Raw genomic sequence first — 19,588 nt, forward strand, 5'->3', positions numbered from 1 at the left:
CGTGATATTACGAAGTAAACAAAAATTAATCTATTATGGTATGATTAAGAAACAATTGACAGCTCTCGGTAAGAAAACATGTCTGGAAAGTGGTACGGGATTGTCACGGTAGGAAGCACGCATGATGTTCTGTGTATCGATCAAACATTTCGCGAAAACAACGCCAACGGTTAATATCCCCCCGGCAGGTGTTATCAAACTGAAGACAGGTATATGCAGTGTTGCCAACTTAGCGGATTTTCTGCTAAATTTGGCGGAATTAGAAGACTGTCAGCGGAGAAATATGCCATTTAGCGGACAGCGGATTTTTTTGGCGAAATTCTAGATTTATTATAGCAGAATTTAGCGTTTTATACATTTTACTTTTTTTAAAAAAATTGTGCTCCAGTCTGTCTCTGAGCTATTCCGTATTTCTTGTCAGGAGCTAGCAGTCACATGATGAAAACATGTTATTTGATTTGATGATATGAGATCATGGAATCATAAATTTGTAATGCGTGGGGAAAGGGCGCTTATCTCTTAGTTGACGAATGACGGCAGATAATGAAACTGTGAGAGAGTAGCATTTATATTTATGCTATGAAGGAAGACCGTTTAATGAACTGGCCTGTTCTGTGTGTGGCCCTTGAGGTGGGGGATTCACTTAGTTTGTACCCGGCAGTAAAACACCTACAAGTTTTAGCTGGCCGGCTCGCAGGTAGGGGGTTAATCCCAGTGAAACTCACAGAACAGGTGAGTGCAGACATTTACTTTTATTATTATTATTATTATTATTATTATTATTATTATTATTATTATTATTATTATTATTATTTGAGATTGGGTTTCTTGGCGGAATTTTAGCGGATTTTTAGTAGTATTTAGCGGATCTTGCAAATATAAGTTGGGAACACTGGGTATATGCCAGGTGAGGCACGGGGCGAAGTGGTTTTCACCAGCAGAGCCAGTGACGCAATGGTTACCATAGCAACGCCGCAACTACCCAGGCGTAATATTATCTTCTACTGGTAGCTCTTCGCTCTTGTCGGTTGTAATCCAGCAAACTGCAAAGTGTGAGTCAATGTTTTCGTGTAGGAGATAAGAGCAGATAAGAGCCGATCTGTCTGGGCAGAACAGGAAGCTCGTGCTTGCAGGCCACATTCGTCATTCTTGCATTCTTCTCATCTCTTCACAGTAGGTCTAAATCTATCGAAGACTTCCTTACATAATACATAGCAAGAGAATTAACAGCAGCACAACGAAGTAATTTAACAAGAGAATAGGCTATCACAATTTACCGGCAACGATGCCTGGAGTTCGAGCGAAAATTAAACTGCACAAATCTATCTAACTGTGCTACATTATGTTCTTACCTGTTTTTTTTATTTATATAATCGAGGAACTGGGAAGCTGTGCCGCTGCTAATCAATAATAGCTGTTTTTGTTCTATTAGCTTTACGTCGCGCTGAAGTAGACAGGTCCTATGGCGACAAGAGGACTGAACAGGGCTAGGATTGGAAAGGAAGCGACCTTAACTTTAATTAAGAGCATTTGCCTGGTGTGAAAATGGGAAACTACAGAAAACCACCTTCAGGGTTGACGACAGTGAGACTCGAACCCGCTACCTGCCAAATCCAAGCAAACAGCAACGTCACCACACTGCGAAGCCAATTCGCTCGGTAGCTGCACGTTTAACGCATATATACGTAATGCATTTACTAGTGGCTTAACATCGCAGTAACACACCGAAAGTTTTCGGCGACGAAAGGAGGGGAAGGAGCTAGGAATGGGAAGGTGACTATCGTGGCCTTAAATTAAGGTACAGACTCAGCATTTTTCTGGTGTGAAAATGGGAAACCACGGAAAACCATCTACAGGGCTACCGACGGTGTGATTCGAACCCACCATCTCCCGAATGCACGGTCACAGCTGCGCGACTCAAACCGCATGGCCAACTCGCTCGGTACTATCGATTTGAACACGATGATGTGCCGAAAATCTTAAAATTGTTTTTACTCCTTGGTGTTGTTTTTAACTGTATGTCTTTTTCATGCGTCTTTTTAATGCTAGTAATGTTTGATCATAGAATTACTTTTAATGAGCAGTACATGCAAGAAGTATTATCCTAATATACGACTTTAAAGGAAAACTAGTCCTCTAAAAATTTTACCCCTCGTCCACGCCGTGCGAGGTGGGCAACGGCATGAAGTAAGGGACTTCCTGCAGGGATGAAATACAGCGGGCACTTCGTGTGCCCAAGACCGCTACGGTAGCTGTGAAAGGTCCCAAGGACCCTTCAAATATGACGACAAACGGAGTTCTGGTGAAAGGACAACTGGTCAACGGCTCCGAAGGCAGATGCCCAATGGCTGAGGCGGCGGAAGATTCAACTTCCACTCTCTTGTGGTTTAGGGCAACACCCAAAGGCCAAGTCCCTTGAAAGAAAAGCAGCAAGTCAGGAGGCTGTAAGGAGGCAGTCCCTCTACCGGACTGGCTCATCGCAGGGCTAAAAACCCACATGAGTAAGATAAAATCATTCAGAAAAATAGGAAACAGAAGCTGGATCGATTTCAAGGCGACAACCCAGCTAGAACAGAACGATGAGAATCAGTACATGGAATATCACGTCAATGACAGGAGAATATATTGAAATATTACATGAAATGCAAAAGTATAATTTGCAGATTTTTGGAATTAGTGAATCTAGAAAAGAAAGGGAATAAGGATCTTCAGCTAGAGAAATGATATACTCTGAAGTATTCTGGAGTAAACAGAGAGCCAGAAGAGGAGATGGGAATCTTAAATGAAGCACTGAGCGCTAAAGAAATATTCTGGGAAGCTGTAACCTCCAGAATTGTAAGATTAGATCTTCAAATGGAGGAGAGAGTCTCATGGATCCAGACATAAGTTACGAATGACGATAAGGAAGAAAAAAAAATTCTACTGCACTTTCAGAAAACCGAAGACAAAGCAAAGAGACAATAATGACCATATCATAGCAATTCCCAGATCGGTAATGACGCAGCACTTGGTGGTTTTGGCTGTATGGGAAATCACGGAGTTAATGGTACACAAAACAGGAATGGTAATAGAATGGTACAATTGAAAATCGATCGACGTCGGAACTGATGAGAAATGTTTTTCATGACCATTTGTTTCAACGCTAATCACAGGTAATAAATTAAATACCGGAGGAAACTTCTAAACACACGCTGAAGCTAATGTTACTGTACGTGCAACTTGTAATCAGTAGATTTAACTCTGAACGAGGCGTGGCAGGGCGCAGTGTACCGTACTATCGTGGTAACGTCACACGACTTACCCTATTTCGGCCGGCTACTCATCCATAATATTCTACCCTATATAAATACAAACTAATAGGGCTATTTAAAAAAGGTAATTCGTTTACGAATTTCACAGTCATACAGCCATTGGATGCATAAAGATCACAACGCGACCAAGAACACAGTTTTCCAACCACGTCGAGCCGAGAAAAAGTTACCTTACAAAATTTATAACTTTTTTCTTGCAAACACAAAATTCAGACATTGATAAACAACGTATAAAACATCCCAATGTATACTGACTTAAAATTTGGATTCAATTACACGACGCCATTTCGGAAAAACAATGTCTTAAATTTGACGCATGGTTGAAACATGCTTAAAAACGGGCACTTCTTGCGTTCCACGTGCGATAAAAATATTAAAATATAAATTAAAAATTCGAAATGAAACGAGGAAAATGATGGTGTGATTGAATTTTCTTGCTGGTTGTTTTATAAACAACCTCCGAACTCGGCAGTAGCCATGGAGCCGGACAAACCTCGTGTCCTCGTCCCGATGTGGCAACTCTGAAATACCTCCAATGGAGGTAAACTGCATGTGCCATTTTAACCTTGTACCGTCCCTCATGCCATTCTTCACTCTCTGGTACTACCGGGAATCGAACGCGGGGCCTCCGATGACGGCAGCTAATAGCGCTAACAGTTACGCTACGAAGGCGGACATCGCGTACTTTTAAAGCAATAATCACTACCATCAGCAAATAAAAATGCTATATTTTTAGTTATGAAATGGATTTAATCGAATAACAAAGTTCAAACATTTTAGAGCAGTACAATTTACAAATCAACGGGTTAAGTGGAAAGGTAAAGTAACCGCTGCATATTGGACGGTGCACGCTACACCGGGAGCGAGGAGCGCGAGCCAGAGTTCCGGCATTTGTTTAAAAATGGAGTGAACCAATTTTTTAACTAAAATCATTATAAAAGTTATTTACAAGTTTGACACATTTTTGAAAAGATCTTGTAGTGGCTCGATAACATTATTATATTTCTGTATGTTTATTAAAAGTGATTACTTAAATTTCTAAGTAACGCCATCTGATTTCATAATCAATACTGTGTTCTTGTTTATATCTTATACATGAATGTCATTCATTTATAATATACTTTTATAGACTTATGAATTTTTGTAAACATTGCATAAACATGAACTTTTTTACAATTTTAACAATATTTTGAATCTACAAAGTTACCTATAGCCAAACTATTTACTACAATTGGGTAAATATATTTTTTTGCATTTGTAACGTCACGAATTAATTTTACAATTAACTTATAGATGAGGTTAATTCCTTTTTCTTTTCTTTTTTTTTCTCGTAAGTACCAAATGACATAATGTTCTAAGCAATAATTTGTTCGTACCTATTTTGTGATGTAAATACGAGAATAAATTCACAAATACGTTCTTTATAAATGGGAAAGATTATACTTTTTGTTCATTTAGAAAAAACTTCGGTAAGTTAATATTTATCAATCTTGTACACAAATAAATGCATACATATTATTACGCAGCTAATATAACTATTTTCTCAACATCTACTTACATATGTACATTGTTGCAATGATGAACGTTTTAGTGACCATTCCATTTCGTTCCCCAAATTGTTTCCAAGGAGTCTCTCGCCAATCAAATGGAAGCGAGACTGAGTAACTTCCATACGTCCAAGACTTGCTTAAAACTTCTGAGTGTGCTCGTAAACCATAATTCTGTCAAGCAGGATGCTACCGTACTTACACATAGTCCCAGTAAGAATCTCTCTTCTAACGGGTTAGGGACCATAGAGCACGAGGAGGGCCACGGCTCAGAATATGTCCGAGATGTCCACTCTTATTCCATAGCAATTGGTATCCCGATTCTCAAGACCACGTACTAGGCCACTCAGCTGTTGCCCATGGTTCACGAACTAGGACGTGACTACATTAACCCATACCACAATCCACTACAGACATTAATTTTCTCAGAGTTGCCAGAAACCTACAAGTACTTCGTACACAGTACTATGATCTACTTCAATACAAGGGCATGGTAGCGGAGAGGCAATGTCACTGGCTTTTCACCAAGGCGACCACGGTTCGAATCACGCGGTTTTAAAAAATTAAACGTCATGTTCGTGTGGTTCGGATTTTAGAGAAAATGTAAGTCCCGTGGTAGTGATCAGGAGCTGCCTGGCCGAGGCGGTAAAGACGTGCTCGGTTCGCCCGCAAGGACGTGGGTTCGAATCCCCGGCAGGAAGTCGCAAAATTTAAGAAACGAGATTTCCACTTCCGGAGGTGCATATGGCCCTGAGGTTCACTCAGCCTACACCAAAAATGAGTACCAGGCTAATTCCTGGGGGCAAAGGCGGCCGGGCGTAGAGCTAACCACTCTACTCCATCACGTGCCGAGGTTAACAATGGTGGAAGCCTTTACCTTCCACTCCTCCAAGGGCCTTCATGGCCTGTACGGAGGTGACTTTGCTTTTGCTTTGCTTTCCTCGTGGTAGTGATCACGATATCAACAGTCACGTAAAGCTACAAGCTTGTTTTAAGTATAGTAAGTACCATAAGTAAGGACATAATTGTGAGGGTCAGTCAGTACAAGGAAAAACTGTCAACAAGAGTGTGTAGGCCTAGATACCAATACCCACCGTGACACACAGGACACATTACGATCACTGGTTAGACCTCCTACACAAGTACGATGATGATCACTGATTGGTCTTAAAATGCATCCCTTTACACGCAAATCTCCAACAATTATTATTATTATTATTATTATTATTATTATTATTATTATTATTATTATTATTATTATTATTATTATTATTATTATTATTATTATTATTATCATCATCATCATCTGTTTACCCTCCAGGTTCGGTTTTTCCCTCGGACTTAGCGAGGGATCCCACCTCTACCGCATCAAGGACAGTGTCCTGGAGCTTCAGACTCTTGGTCGGGGATACAACTGGGGAGTATGACCAGTACCTCGCCCAGGCGGCCTCACCTGCTATGGTGAACAGGGGCCTTGTGGAGGGATGGGAAGATTGGAAGGGATAGGCAAGGAAGAGGGAAGGAAGCGGCCGTGGCCTTAAGTTAGGTACCATCCCGGCATTCGCCTGGAGAAGAAGTGGGAAACCACGGAAAACCACTTCCAGGATGGTTGAGGTGGGAATCGAACCCACCTCTACTCAGTTGACCTCCCGAGGCTGAGTGGACCCCGTTCCAGCCCTCGTACCACTTTTCAAATTTCGTGGCAGAGCCGGGAATCGAACCCGGGCCTCCGGGGGTGGCAGCTAATCACGCTAATCACTACACCACAGAGGCGGACATTATTATTATTATTATTATTATTATTATTATTATTATTATTATTATTATTAAACTATTACCCCGAGAAAGAGGTAAGTACCTATTAATTTCAAAATAACTGTAGACGAATTTTGAACATCATAAGGAAAAAAATAAAGTAGTCTCGAAAATGAATATTAAGATTGCGGAAGGTTATTAAAGCACAAGATTAAAGCGAGGTGCGTAGTTGTAGTTTGTTGGTATTTAAGAGTACTCAGATGTGACAGACTCCTATCGACAGATTTCAGTAGCAATTCAATGGCCGTTAATTACTATTATTATAATAATTATTCTCTAGATTAACACTGCAACGATATCGTTCTAAACGGAAAGCATCTTACCTGTTATTCTTTTAAGGTCCGGGATCAATCTTCTTATTGCAGGGCGTAGCCTCCACACGAGACCTAAAACAGAGAGAATTGTACAAACACATGAGACATAATTTATTATACGCAAGATGGTGCAGACGTTACAATAACAGACTATCTAAAAGAAAAACGTTTTTGAGCACCATGGAATGACTTGCTGGTGCTTTGGAAACCTTTGATTGATGATTTTTTTTTAAATGCCGAAATTACTGCAGCTTAATTCGATACTGTCTATGAAGCAAAACACGGATTTTTCTTACACAAAGTCTCAGTCAGTTCTTATCACCATCGGTCTAGCTAGAGGAAGTCTTTGGTCAAGGGACCAGCTGTGGATTGGCGAGAGCTTGTGATAGCATACATTCTTGATCCAAGGTGGTCACAGGGTCACATAAGGTTACAATTACGGCCTTTATTGTTGAAAGTTCACAAGGATAATTAACTGAAAGGCATAATATATTGAACCATACTGTTCATGAGCCAATAGCATCGATTTTAGTATTGAGATTGGGATTACATGAGACCACCCACGAAGTCATTGTCTTAGAGCATATTTCATAAAAGAGTCCAGAAGACGCGTTCCTGTGTGAAGAGAGCTGGAGCGTTATTATGAGAAATTTCCAGAACCTCATTAAAGGGAGTTATGTCCCAAGCCAAGCCTCTTAATGAAGATTGGGGACGCTTCCCGGATCCCGGCAAAACTTACAGTAGGAGGGAAGAAAGAATTAAATTAATATCTTTGGTTACGGAAGAATTGCATTGGATTTGAGACAAGAAATGCAACCTGCATAATTTCTGCTTAATTTTGATATGCATTAGGGCTGCAATCATAAATGCACTCATTAAATAGAGTACTTGGCGGGAGTTGCGCGGGAGAACTGCGAGTCGCGGGCGCGCGGATCCTGCACGCGATCAAGTGGCGTGGTTACGCTAACTGATTATAAAAGTGAGGCCGCCTGGCATATCAGTCTCATTCTTTGACCGGAAGGCTGCTTGAACGAGTCGTCATACTGCGTGTTGGTACTGAGAACAACGCTTTGTCTTCGAGCTGCACATACAACTAGTACTACTGTATCTGCGAGGAAGTAAGTAATCAACTTGAATATTCAGCTGAATTCTTGATTTTACCAGTGAGGATATGCTATGGGGAGATGAGGTACTGCCTGTAAGAGACTGATGAACTAGTAGCTTCATATTTCTGTGAGGTCAAGTTGTAACAGTACGAAATGCTAAAATAAATATAGGCTCAGGGTAATTCAAGTACTACATGTTGTCCGAGTGAAGGGATGAAATAACAGTGACTAAGAGTAGTGAAGAAACTATTGTATACCAGGTTTAAAATTCTGAACAAGACTTGGTCAATGTAACGTGTGAGACACGATAGTAGTGGAAACAGGCATCGAGTTTGGACAGTCTGCAATGAATGAATTTGTTTTCAGTAAACCCAGCATCAAGTCAGAACGAGTTTTGACATCATCATTGCGAGGAAGCCACAACCGGAGCTGAAGCCAACACGACAACGGGCATCGATCCAGGAACGTTGGGAGCACCTGATCAGCGCGACGTCGAAGGGGACATCTTCCAACCATCTAGGGAGCGGTACGAAGGAGTCACGCAAGAAAGAATGTCTCCAAGTGGTCAACAGTATCTGCTGCAAGCGTCGCAGTCTGTCATGATGTGGTAAATTCAGTGGTCCACAGGGAGGGCCGCTCCGTCATGTCATCAATAACATAAGGTCAGAGCTTTCCAATTCTGTTTCAAGCATGTCATTTAAATTTAGATAGGAATAGGGGGGCCGTCAGTCGACAGATTAGTTATGGTAGGAAAAATTCTTTGTAATATAGAGCTAGGCCTCAAGCTCGAACCCCGTACATTAGGGTCGATGATTGTTTGTAGATTCGTTGTGGGTGTGTTTATATTTCCTTTGATAGTATTATGTTAGCGTACGTGTTATCATTATGGGTCAGGTCGAACTCCCTTGGTCATGGTAGGTTAGTCTAACTCGCAGGCATTTTTATTGTGTCGCATTTAGGTATTTGTTTCTGCAGACGTAGATGTGTATAGTTGTGACCAGGATATAACCCGTAATCCACCTAGCTTCACTGACAGGGCGAGCGAGTCCGAATAGTTGAGAGATATGAGCATTATGCAGACAGCTGATTGTATGTATTGATATGAGAAAGCCCAGCACAGTTAGAGAGTGTATTTGATTTATTGGAGATGCCTTAGTATGGCTATGTGACTATCATTTCGTGATTTGTGTTTTTGTATTATCAAGGTTGAGCCCATGGGAGGCGGAAGTAAGATTTATTATAGTGCGGGTGATATTGAGATAAGGGCGGATAGCCCAGGTGTATTTAAAAGAGTGTTTTAGCAGCCAGATTACGTACGGTGTTTTTGAAAGGCGAGATTTCTTAGCCTGCAGCCCAGCTGAGCTCGTAAATTATGTGGACTGTCGCTGGTGAAGTGGTCGGAGGGTGAGGGTGTTGTGCCTGACGTCACAGTCTTGAAACTGGGTGATATTGCCGTCTGCAGCTTGTCGAGTGTGGTAAGGGGAAGAGACGACCTTGATGTTTTGAAAGCCGGGAGAGATTTTTGCTCTACATTAATTTTACACTGACCCGTTTGATATTGACACCCTTGGATATGTTTGTTGTGTTCTTTTATATTATTTGTTTATGGATTTTATACGCCTTACTCTTCATGGGACTAGGGTTCGTGACCGAGTCAGGACACTGTACATTATGTGGTGATATTTGTTTGCACCGGGGTTCGATGGTACGAGGCATAGTAAATTTTATGGGAATTACTGTTAGATGTGTATTTCAGCAGATATTCGTTTTTCTAGAATTCGTTACTTACACTATTGTAACATGCTTGTTACAGCACAGCTGTTTTCGTAAAGGCAGTGAACTGGTTGTCATCGGCTCAACATTATCTTGACCCCAGCATTTTGAAAAGCTCTTTCATTTGTAATTAATTTAAATTTTATGTAATAAATCCCTGTTTGTTAAACTTTGAATGCAGCGATGTTTCTGTTAGATTTCTTTTATATTTTAATTTAGCCGATTCTTACCTGATTAGTCACATATCCTAGTGTTATCTTTATGTTGCCCATTGATCCCCATATTATCCCTGAGAAGAGCGCTTGTATCCGGCTGAGAGTGGATGTGTGTTCAGGTAAGACTATATGCACCAGCTCACGTTTGTGAGAGTTCTTTCATTACTGTACTCTGGGTTTGAGACCGGCTTTCGCCTGGCCGGAACTTTAGAGTCCAGTAGGGCACAATATAGTAGAGAAATGTCCTCTAAGCTTCTGCAATGACAAATTCAGTGATACTTTGAGTCCATTCAAGTCGCTGTTGATGGTGCTTCGTCCGTCGGATGGGAACGAAAAGCCTTGAGTAGACCCCTTGGTGCTATTCGACAGGTGTAGGCTATGTGCCGGCACCGGGTTTCACCCCCTCCCTTCCTGCTAACATATATCACGTCATTTATTTCATCTCATTAACTCATCTCACTTCATACCCGACCTCGTACGCACACACACACGATACTCATTATTATTATTATTATTATTATTATTATTATTATTATTTGATTTCTCTTATTATATTCGCTCATAACAAGTTAAATGCAATTTGGACACATACTATATTATTTTGGGGAATAATATTTCTTTCATATTTTTGGGTCTTTTCTCGCTCATTTTAAGTTATTTTTAATCATTATGTTTAGGCCATTTTTCAGCATTTATTAGGTTATAAAAATCCGGGCCCAATTCACAAGGAAGGCACTTGATTGGGTTGGAGGCATCTCAAACGAGAGAGAAAAATTAATTGCAGTTTGCTGATGACACTGTTCTGCTTACTAGTAGCGAAGAAGAGCTTTCAGAAATGACATGTGTGGAGAATGTGAGTGTTCAATATTGATGGAGCTAAACCTCAGCAAGTCCAAAGTCATGGTGATTGACAGAGCAGCACATGTCGAGCTCACAGGCTGTTTAAAAGAGCTGGAGGTAGTGTACGACTTTGTATACCGTGGGACAACAATCGGCGAAATCGAGGTGGCAGTGAATGTGTACAAACCTGTTATTGATATGTGCCAGTTTTTACCTAAATAAACATACTTCAAGTTCTTTCTCAATGCAAATACTGGACTAAATGTGAGTATTACGACTCAGTGTAAACTTCGAGGACTGGACTCGACATAATCTTATTTAATTATAGAGAAATTGATTGTTTCCTGTTCTACGTGTACAAAACCGTTAGGAAATCAATAACCAACAGTTGAACATCGTAATTCAGGGAGGCTTCAAAGCCTTCCACCCTCAAAGAAATGGCTTCTTACCAAGGAAATCAGACCGTACATAACCTTACCGACAGTTCTACCCATAATGTTCCTAAACAGTCTCAGAAGAGTTATGCTTCTGTAATGCAGTTAACACAAAAAAAAGAACAGGCTGTTATTATTGATGCTCACGACGGAATCCCAATAAGAGACTATGTCCTTGCTGTAGGAAAAATAACAGATCCAGCTAATATACGTTATATATCTCGTATTTCAAACTCAAGAATTTGCATATTCCTATCGAACACAAAAATTGTTTAGGAATTGTCACTCAGTCACCCAGTAATTAGAATCAATAATATTGATCTCACTCTCAGACCGTTAATTGTCGCAAACAAGAGAGTGATATTATCCAATGTATGTCCTATTTTACCCAACACAGTCAACAACTGGGTATCAAACCAATGTCATCTATATCTAACCTAAAGGCTGGAATTAATATTCCGGGATTCACACACATTCTTAGCTTCCGCCGACAACTATATGTTAAACCCGACGATTTCAATAAACTACAGAATGCACTACAAATATGTTTTGAAGGAACCAGTTATTGGATCTACACTTTGTCAGACGTTCCCACCTGTTTTATTTGCAAAGAAGAAGGCCACCTGGCCCGAGTATGTCCCTCACTACCTGAGACTCTAGAAGAAAACAACCAGCCACCTGATCAACATTCAATTTCCTCCAAGGAGGACACCTCCAACCCAGCAAATGCAACTATGAATCCTCGACCAACTACTGACCCTCAGAAAATTATTGAACATTCTAATGACACGACATCTTCCTCTAGAAACCTCCCTCAACAGGGTGTCTCCTTGAACTTGAACACTTCAGTCCCAATATATGAAGCAAATAAAGAATCGCTCATAACTAAACCTCAAGGAATAAAACGACCCTTCCTTTCAAGTGACTCTTCAAATAATACTTCCAAGGCTGATAATAATTCCTTCTTAGATAATTCTTCTATCTCGGGAGATGATAAAACAGATGATGAATTTCCTGTTCTAGGATCACATAAAACCCAAGACATTAAACATCCTAAGAAGAAACTAATGGCATTAAATCCCCTCAGTCTTGAAGAACAACTACTTCCTGTTAAGGAAGTAATAGAAGCTAATCCCTCAAATTTTATTCTTAATTTCATACAACTCAAAAGTTTATTTGAAAATACTAAAGGAACATCAGCAACAAATATCTTACCTATTGCATTATCTTACACTTCCCATGTTGAAGATCTTATCGAGACCCAGCATAAACTATACCCCTACTATCAGGACAAAAAAATTAAAAACCAGAGTACCAGATTTGTTAAGAAACTACTTACAGCCATAAACGGAGAAAGCAATAGGCCTGCCCCAGATCAGACAATCCCAATAACTGATAAGGATCAAATCTAGTAAATACATCTTTAAAAAGCCATCATGAATTCTTGGATACTGCAGTGGAATATGAACGGATTCTACCCTCAATACGAATATCTACAACAAATTAGTAATGAACACCAACCCGAAATAATTTGCTTACAAGAAACTAATTTTCGAGATAACTACGTAGCTAATATGAGACATTTCGCAGCATATCACAAAAACAGCAACAATCCCATTCATGCAAGTGGAGGGGTTGCTACTTACATCCGTGACAATGTTCCTCAAAAAGAAATACCTATGAAAACTAATTTGGAAGCAGTAGCAGTTACCGTCTTTCTAACATTTTCCCTATGCATCTGTAATATTTATTTGCCCAGCAGCCAGAACATGGATTTAAATGAATTAGTAGATATGATTAATCAACTTCCTAAACCATTCCTCCTCTTAGGAGATTTCAACTCCCATAACACCCTATGGAACTGTCTTTACACTAACACAAGAGGAAGAATAATTGAATCGTTGCTAGATTCTGAAAATTTGATCCTAATAGACTTGAATGGTCCTACTCATTATGATATTCAGCACGGAACTTTTAGTACTATAAATCTGTGTCTGAGCACTCCAGATGCAGCAACGATATATACATCAGCTAGCAAAACCCTTTTCGGAAGTGATCACTTTCCTATCATAATAAATGGAAACAACAAGCCCCACCCAAGTGTATGCCCAAATAAATGGAATACTAAACATGCTAATTGCCAAGAATATAAAGAAAATATTAAGGCAGAATTATATAGATTACCACCACCTACCCATTTCAAAAATTACAACATTGACTATATTGTAAGAGAATTCACCAATATCATACTTAAAGACGCAGAAAATTCTGTTCCAAGAACCAACAATACAACTTACAGAAAATCCTTGGTGGAATGATTCCTGTAAAGTTGCAATTAAAAAGAAAAACCAAGCATTCTACAAGTATAAACGCCATCCCACTTTACAAAACAAATTACAGTTCCAAGAAAGTCGTGCTGCAGCCCGAAAAGTCATAAAAGAGAGTAAACGAGCATCTTGGCTGAAGTATGTGTCATCCCTTTCTCATCAGACCCCACAAAACACAATTTGGGAACACCTACGAAAATTAAGAGGGCTTAAAAAACCCTCACGTATCATAGCCCTCAATAAAACGACTGGATCAGTTACAACTACACATCACGATATTGCAAATGCATTAGCAGAGAACTTTGCAAAAAATTCAAGTGATTCCAAACTACGAACAAGAATTTTTATCCTCTCGTGAAGATTGTCCTGATTTACAGTCACACATCCACCTAAGTGCTGACCAATGCTACAACGATAATATCAGTATTACTGAAGTACTACTTGAGCTTAGTAGCTGTCGAAGTACAAGCCCAGGTCCTGACGATATTATATATGGCTTCTTGAAAGAACTTCCTCCTGAAGGCCTAGCATTCCTCACTGAAATATTTAATTTCATTTGGTCACAGAAAGTCTTTCCTGTAGCTTGGAGGAAAGCTATAGTAATTCCAATATCTAAGCCTGGCTGCGACCACATATTACCCGATAACTATCGACCAATAGCTCTAACCTGCACTATGTGCAAATTAATGGAAAAAAATAAATAAAAGACTAAAATGGGTTCTAGAACAACAGAATTTCTTCACTGCAGAACAGTGTGGCTTCCGACAGTTTCACTCAACAGCTGACACCTTAGTAGTATTAGAGTCAGAAATCCTGGATGCCTTTAATTATGGACAACATCTCCTTGCTGTCTGTCTAGATATTCATAAAGCATATGATATGGTGTGGAAAACTCACGTTATTAAAACTCTACTGCAACATAATATTAAGGGAAACATGATCAGTTTTATCTATTACTTCCTGCAAGACCGACGCATTCAAGTTCGAGCTAATGGTGTCCTGTCCCAAGAAGTCGGTTTAGAAAATGGTGTCCCACAAGGCTCAGTTCTGAGTGTAACACTATTCTTAGTAGCTATAAATGGCATCACGTCATGCGTTAACCCTCGTGTAAAAACTTGCCTCTTTGCTGATGACATGACTATTTTTTGCACCCAAACAATTATACAAAATGATCTTGAAGATATTGCCAAATGGGGAAAACGCACAGGCTTTATCTTTTCTTCAACCAAAACCAAATGCATCTTATTTTCCAAACAAAAGAGTGATAGTAACTGCCCAGAATTGTTCCTCAAGGGAAATAAAATTGAGATAGTAAATGAAATAAAAATACTAGGAATGACCTTTCACAGAAAATTAACATGGAACTCCCATCTAAAAACTGTAAAAAAAAGATTGCCTACATCGAATTAATGTACTCAAATCATTGGCAGCTAACAACTGGGGAGCAGATCTTCATGTATTAATGTGCACTTACAAATCTATAATTCGCACCAAACTGGATTATGGTTCTATTATATATAATTCAGCTACAGCATCCTCATTGAAAATGCTTGACCCGATTCAAAACACGTCTCTCAGGATTGTTCTGGGAGCATTCAAAACTAGCCCGATCTCAAGTTTATTAATAGAAGCTAATGAACCCCCGCTTCGGAATCGCAGAAAACAACTATCAACTACACAGTGAAGATAGCGGCCTCTCCTCACTCCAGAGCACACGAGTATGTTTTCCCACGCTATCAGCCTCAACGCTATTCCTCGCAACAAAAGAGACATACTGTATACCCTTCCACATTAGGTTTACGCAATACTTACAGGAAATTAATTCTTCAGTTCCCCCGATTGCTTCAAGAACTAAAAAAGACATCACATTCCCTCCATGGAAAGCTGAACCACCACCAATATTAGATTTAAGTGAATTCAAAAAAGAAACAACAGACAGTACCGTATTTAAACAAATGCTATCTGAAAAGTGTGAAAGTCTGCCCAGATACACTCCTATATACATTGATGGCTCACCGGGCGAGTTGGCCGTGCGTGTAGAGGCGCGCGGCTGTGAGCTTGCATCCGGGAGATAGTAGGTTCGAATCCCACTATCGGCAGCCCTGAAAATGGTTTTCCGTGGTTTCCCATTTTCACACCAGGCAAATGCTGGGGCTGTACCTTAATTAAGGCCACGGCCGCTTCCTTCCAACTCCTAGGCCTTTCCTATCCCATCGTCGCCATAAGACCTATCTGTGTCGGTGCGACGTAAAGCCCCTAGCAAAAAAAAAAAACCATTGATGGCTCAAAAACCGAATATGGTAGCGGATGTGCTGTTGTCCACCCCGATCATACAATGAAGTATGCACTACCAGCTACATGCTCCATATTCACATGTGAAATGTATACTATCCTAAAAGCTATGGAATCCATAAAGAGTTCCCCCAAAAAAGAACCTTTTCTAATCCTTAGTCATTCTTTATCAATAGTAAAACTCATTCAAAATGCATCATCCTCAAATACATTAGCCCAAGACATACTGCAAACTTACAATACCGTGAAAAATAAAGGACAGCAAGTTACCATAATATGGATTCCCTCACATAAGGGAATAAAAGGCAATGAACAAGCTGATATATCAGCTAAAGAAGCAACTCGTCTTCCTGTACATGATCCAAACTTTCTAATCCCCTACACCGACGTTGCTCCTTTTCTTACTACAAAGATCCGAAAACAGTGGTTAACTGAGACTCCATGATATTAGGCGTGGATCTGCAGATAAATTTGATGTTTCATTCCTTCAGCGTCGAGAACAAGTGCTCATTACTAGAATACGTATAGGCCATAGCAAACTGACTCATGCTCATATCTTCTCTAAGAAACGTTCACCAATATGTGACACCTGTCAAAAAATAAAGACTGTTGACCACATTTTACTAAAATGTCATCTATACGATCAACAAAGACAGTTGTGTAATTTAAACCAGAATAATAGAGTATGTGACATCTTCAACAAATATACTCAGTATAAAAACATCATTAAGTTTTTTAGACAAACAAATCTATTCAATGACATATAATCACTATCTGATCAATATGTACTGTTGTTATTTTTACAATTGTAACTCTATTTAATCAATCTAATAATCATGTATGTATAATTATGAATGTCGCGATATGACTTTCTAAGTTAAAGCGACAATAAATAAATTTAATTAAAAAAAAAAACAATCGCCGCGAAAGTCGTAGAACGCGTTTTCAAGCGAACTTCCAGATAAATGTGCAAACTGCCACACACATTTAAACATCACTTCTATCTGGCTGTCGTAGTACAGGCCCTAAGTCATATTCTGACTGATTGTGGGTTTTCCCCCGATGAAGTGTCATCTTCCTACGATAGTTCATTCTTGAAGTGTACCGTTAACAATCTCTATTAAGATTTTAGCTAGATGTATTATTTGTATATACTGCTAGCTCGTGATTTAATTTCTGGTCTTACTTCTTTCACTTACTAATAAAACTATGCACACTATTTTAGGCTATTTAGTATTGTTTGTACTATTTAATGAACATGACTGAATCTCAATATCAGGACTTCTTTCAATCACTGCTGCATCAGGATATTGCTCTAAATGTCAAGACTTTCGCCGCCCGAGACTTTTTTTTTTTTAGTACGACTGAAGCTCCTCGTATCACTCAGGCATTGAGCTAAAAAATTGAGACGTTTAGTTTACCTCTATCTATTAGATCATTAGACCAGAGGCTGGTCGGATCCCTAAATAGCACTACCAGAGTTTATGCGGTTATAGGAAAACCGTAGAAACCTATGGCAGCGCCAAAATTAGGCGTACTATGCAAGATATGTCTTCTTCTTAATCTGTTTTCCCTCCAGGGTCGGTTTTTCCCTCGGACTCAGCGAGGGATCCCAGCTCCACCGCCTCAAGGGCAGTGTCCTGGAGCTGCAGACTCTGGGTCGGGGTATACAACTGGGGAAGATGACCAGTACCTCGCCCAGGCAGCCTCACCTGCTATGCTGAACAGGGGCCTTGTGGAGGGATAGGAAGAATGGATGGGACAGGAAGAGGGAAGGAAGCGGCCGTGGCCTTGAGTTAGGTACCATCCCGGCATTTGCCTGGAGGAGAAATGGGAAACCACGGAAAACTACTTCGAGGATGGCTGAGGTGGGAATCGAACCCACTTCTACTCAGTTGACCTCCAGAGGCTGAGTGGACCCCGTTCCAGCCCTCGTACCACTTCAAATTTCGTGGTAGAGCCGGGAATCGAACCCGGACCTCCGGGGGTGGCAGCTAATCACGCTAACCACTACACCATAGAGACGGACTGCAAGATATGTACTAAAATAATTTGCCATTGTGTTCCTCGCTGGGCAAGAAAGTGATATATCAGCACGACTGACCCTATGGATAGCACCTCTCATAACAATGAAATGCACAGTCGTGCTCCTCACCACTATCCATACTCAGTAGCTTCCATAACTGTCACAGACATAAGCGAAGATACGAAATGAAATGAAACAACTTTCAATTGATGGAGCGAAGGTAAACTTGTTCAACATAATTTTTGAACACTTAGGGATCATACGCAACAAAAGACAAATTAACAGAAGACATTAATAGAAAAAAATAGCTGAGGCAGTGGTGGTGGTGATTACTGTTTCAAGAAATACAAATGGGCAAGCATCCTCCCTTAACACTAATCAGAGGAAAAAATGGAAGAGGTCTGATCCTTCGCAGAATGAAGATATCGGCAAAAGAAAGGGAAGGGCAGCGAAAGGGGTGAAAATAAGAGACTCCCTAACACCGTTGGGATCAGAACAGAACAAGCATTGACCAAGGGAGGTCGGACAGGAAAGATGTCAATGAGTAGCCTGGCACGAGTAAGTATAAGTAATGGGATTTGCTTTACGTCGCACCGACACAGATAGGTCTTAATGGGGCACGAAAGGGCTAGAAGTGGTAAAGAAGCGGCCGTGGCCTTAATTAAGGTACAGCCCCAGCATTTGCTTGGTGTGAAAATGTGAAACCACGGAAAACCATCTTCAGGGCTGCCGACAGTGGGGTTCGAACCCACTATCTCCCGGATGCAAGCTCACAGCTGCGCGTCCCTAACCACCCGGTCATAAGTAACGCCAGACTAAGCTAGGGGAACCGCGGTCGCCAACTCATGCTCCCAAGTTCAGAGACCTTGGTCCCCCTCTTCGTCGCCTCTTGCAACAGCCAGGGTACCACCGCCATCCAGAGGGGCATGGATTTGCAGAGATATTCATTAAACTGGTGTTATACAGGCGACCTTCCATCCATGACGTGAGAATTAGGCGGACAGTGTTTGGACTACAATGGGTAGGGCTTTAGCAACAAGCTCAATGGACAGTTGATTGAAGACGGAGACCTGCGTAGACGTGGAACCCAAGGAAGATAATTAGAAACCAGGAATGAGATCATAAGAGGCCACCGTAGCTGTACACAACTACGGTGGGCTCTGTCGTTCTCCATATACCTGCTTAGAATTTGTAGTGTTCTGCACGTTGAAGCACGCGATAGCCCACGATGAGATCCCAGATAATTAAATGCTACTGCACTGTTGCTTCATGACTTCTCTGCCTTAGTCAATAGTATTTGTGCGTTGACATCACAGGAGTGAAAACCACTTGCATTCCCTATACACTCCTTGTTATCCCAATGGGAAGTTTTAGGGCAATCACCGTTTAGGATAGTTGAGAGACTTAAAGGTTCTTGAGAAGCCACTGTTCGAGTGCAGTGCTAGCTAGATATAGATCGATTGTCGAGGAACATAATACAGTATATAGCTTCGTCCTTGAATTTTAGTTTCAGCTGCACTTGGTCTTCATGGGCAACTGTGCTGAAAGTCTGATCTAATATCCTGGAGCTTGAAAAAAGGTGCAGCGA

The 19,588-nt window shown here is 40.5% G+C and overlaps 1 protein-coding gene across 1 annotated transcript in view; it reads right to left on the reverse strand.

Moving 5' to 3' along the window:
• Positions 1-19,588, reverse strand: part of crb (crumbs) — a 625,965-nt gene that overhangs the window by 526,570 nt on the left and 79,807 nt on the right. The window contains exon 2 of the mRNA XM_067138875.2: positions 6,997-7,059. Coding sequence (XP_066994976.2) covers positions 6,997-7,059 — 63 coding nt within the window. The remainder of the gene's footprint in view (positions 1-6,996; positions 7,060-19,588) is intronic.

Source organism: Anabrus simplex, chromosome 1 (genome assembly GCF_040414725.1).
Source record: "Anabrus simplex isolate iqAnaSimp1 chromosome 1, ASM4041472v1, whole genome shotgun sequence".
In the NCBI taxonomy this organism is placed as follows: Eukaryota; Metazoa; Arthropoda; class Insecta; order Orthoptera; family Tettigoniidae; genus Anabrus; species Anabrus simplex.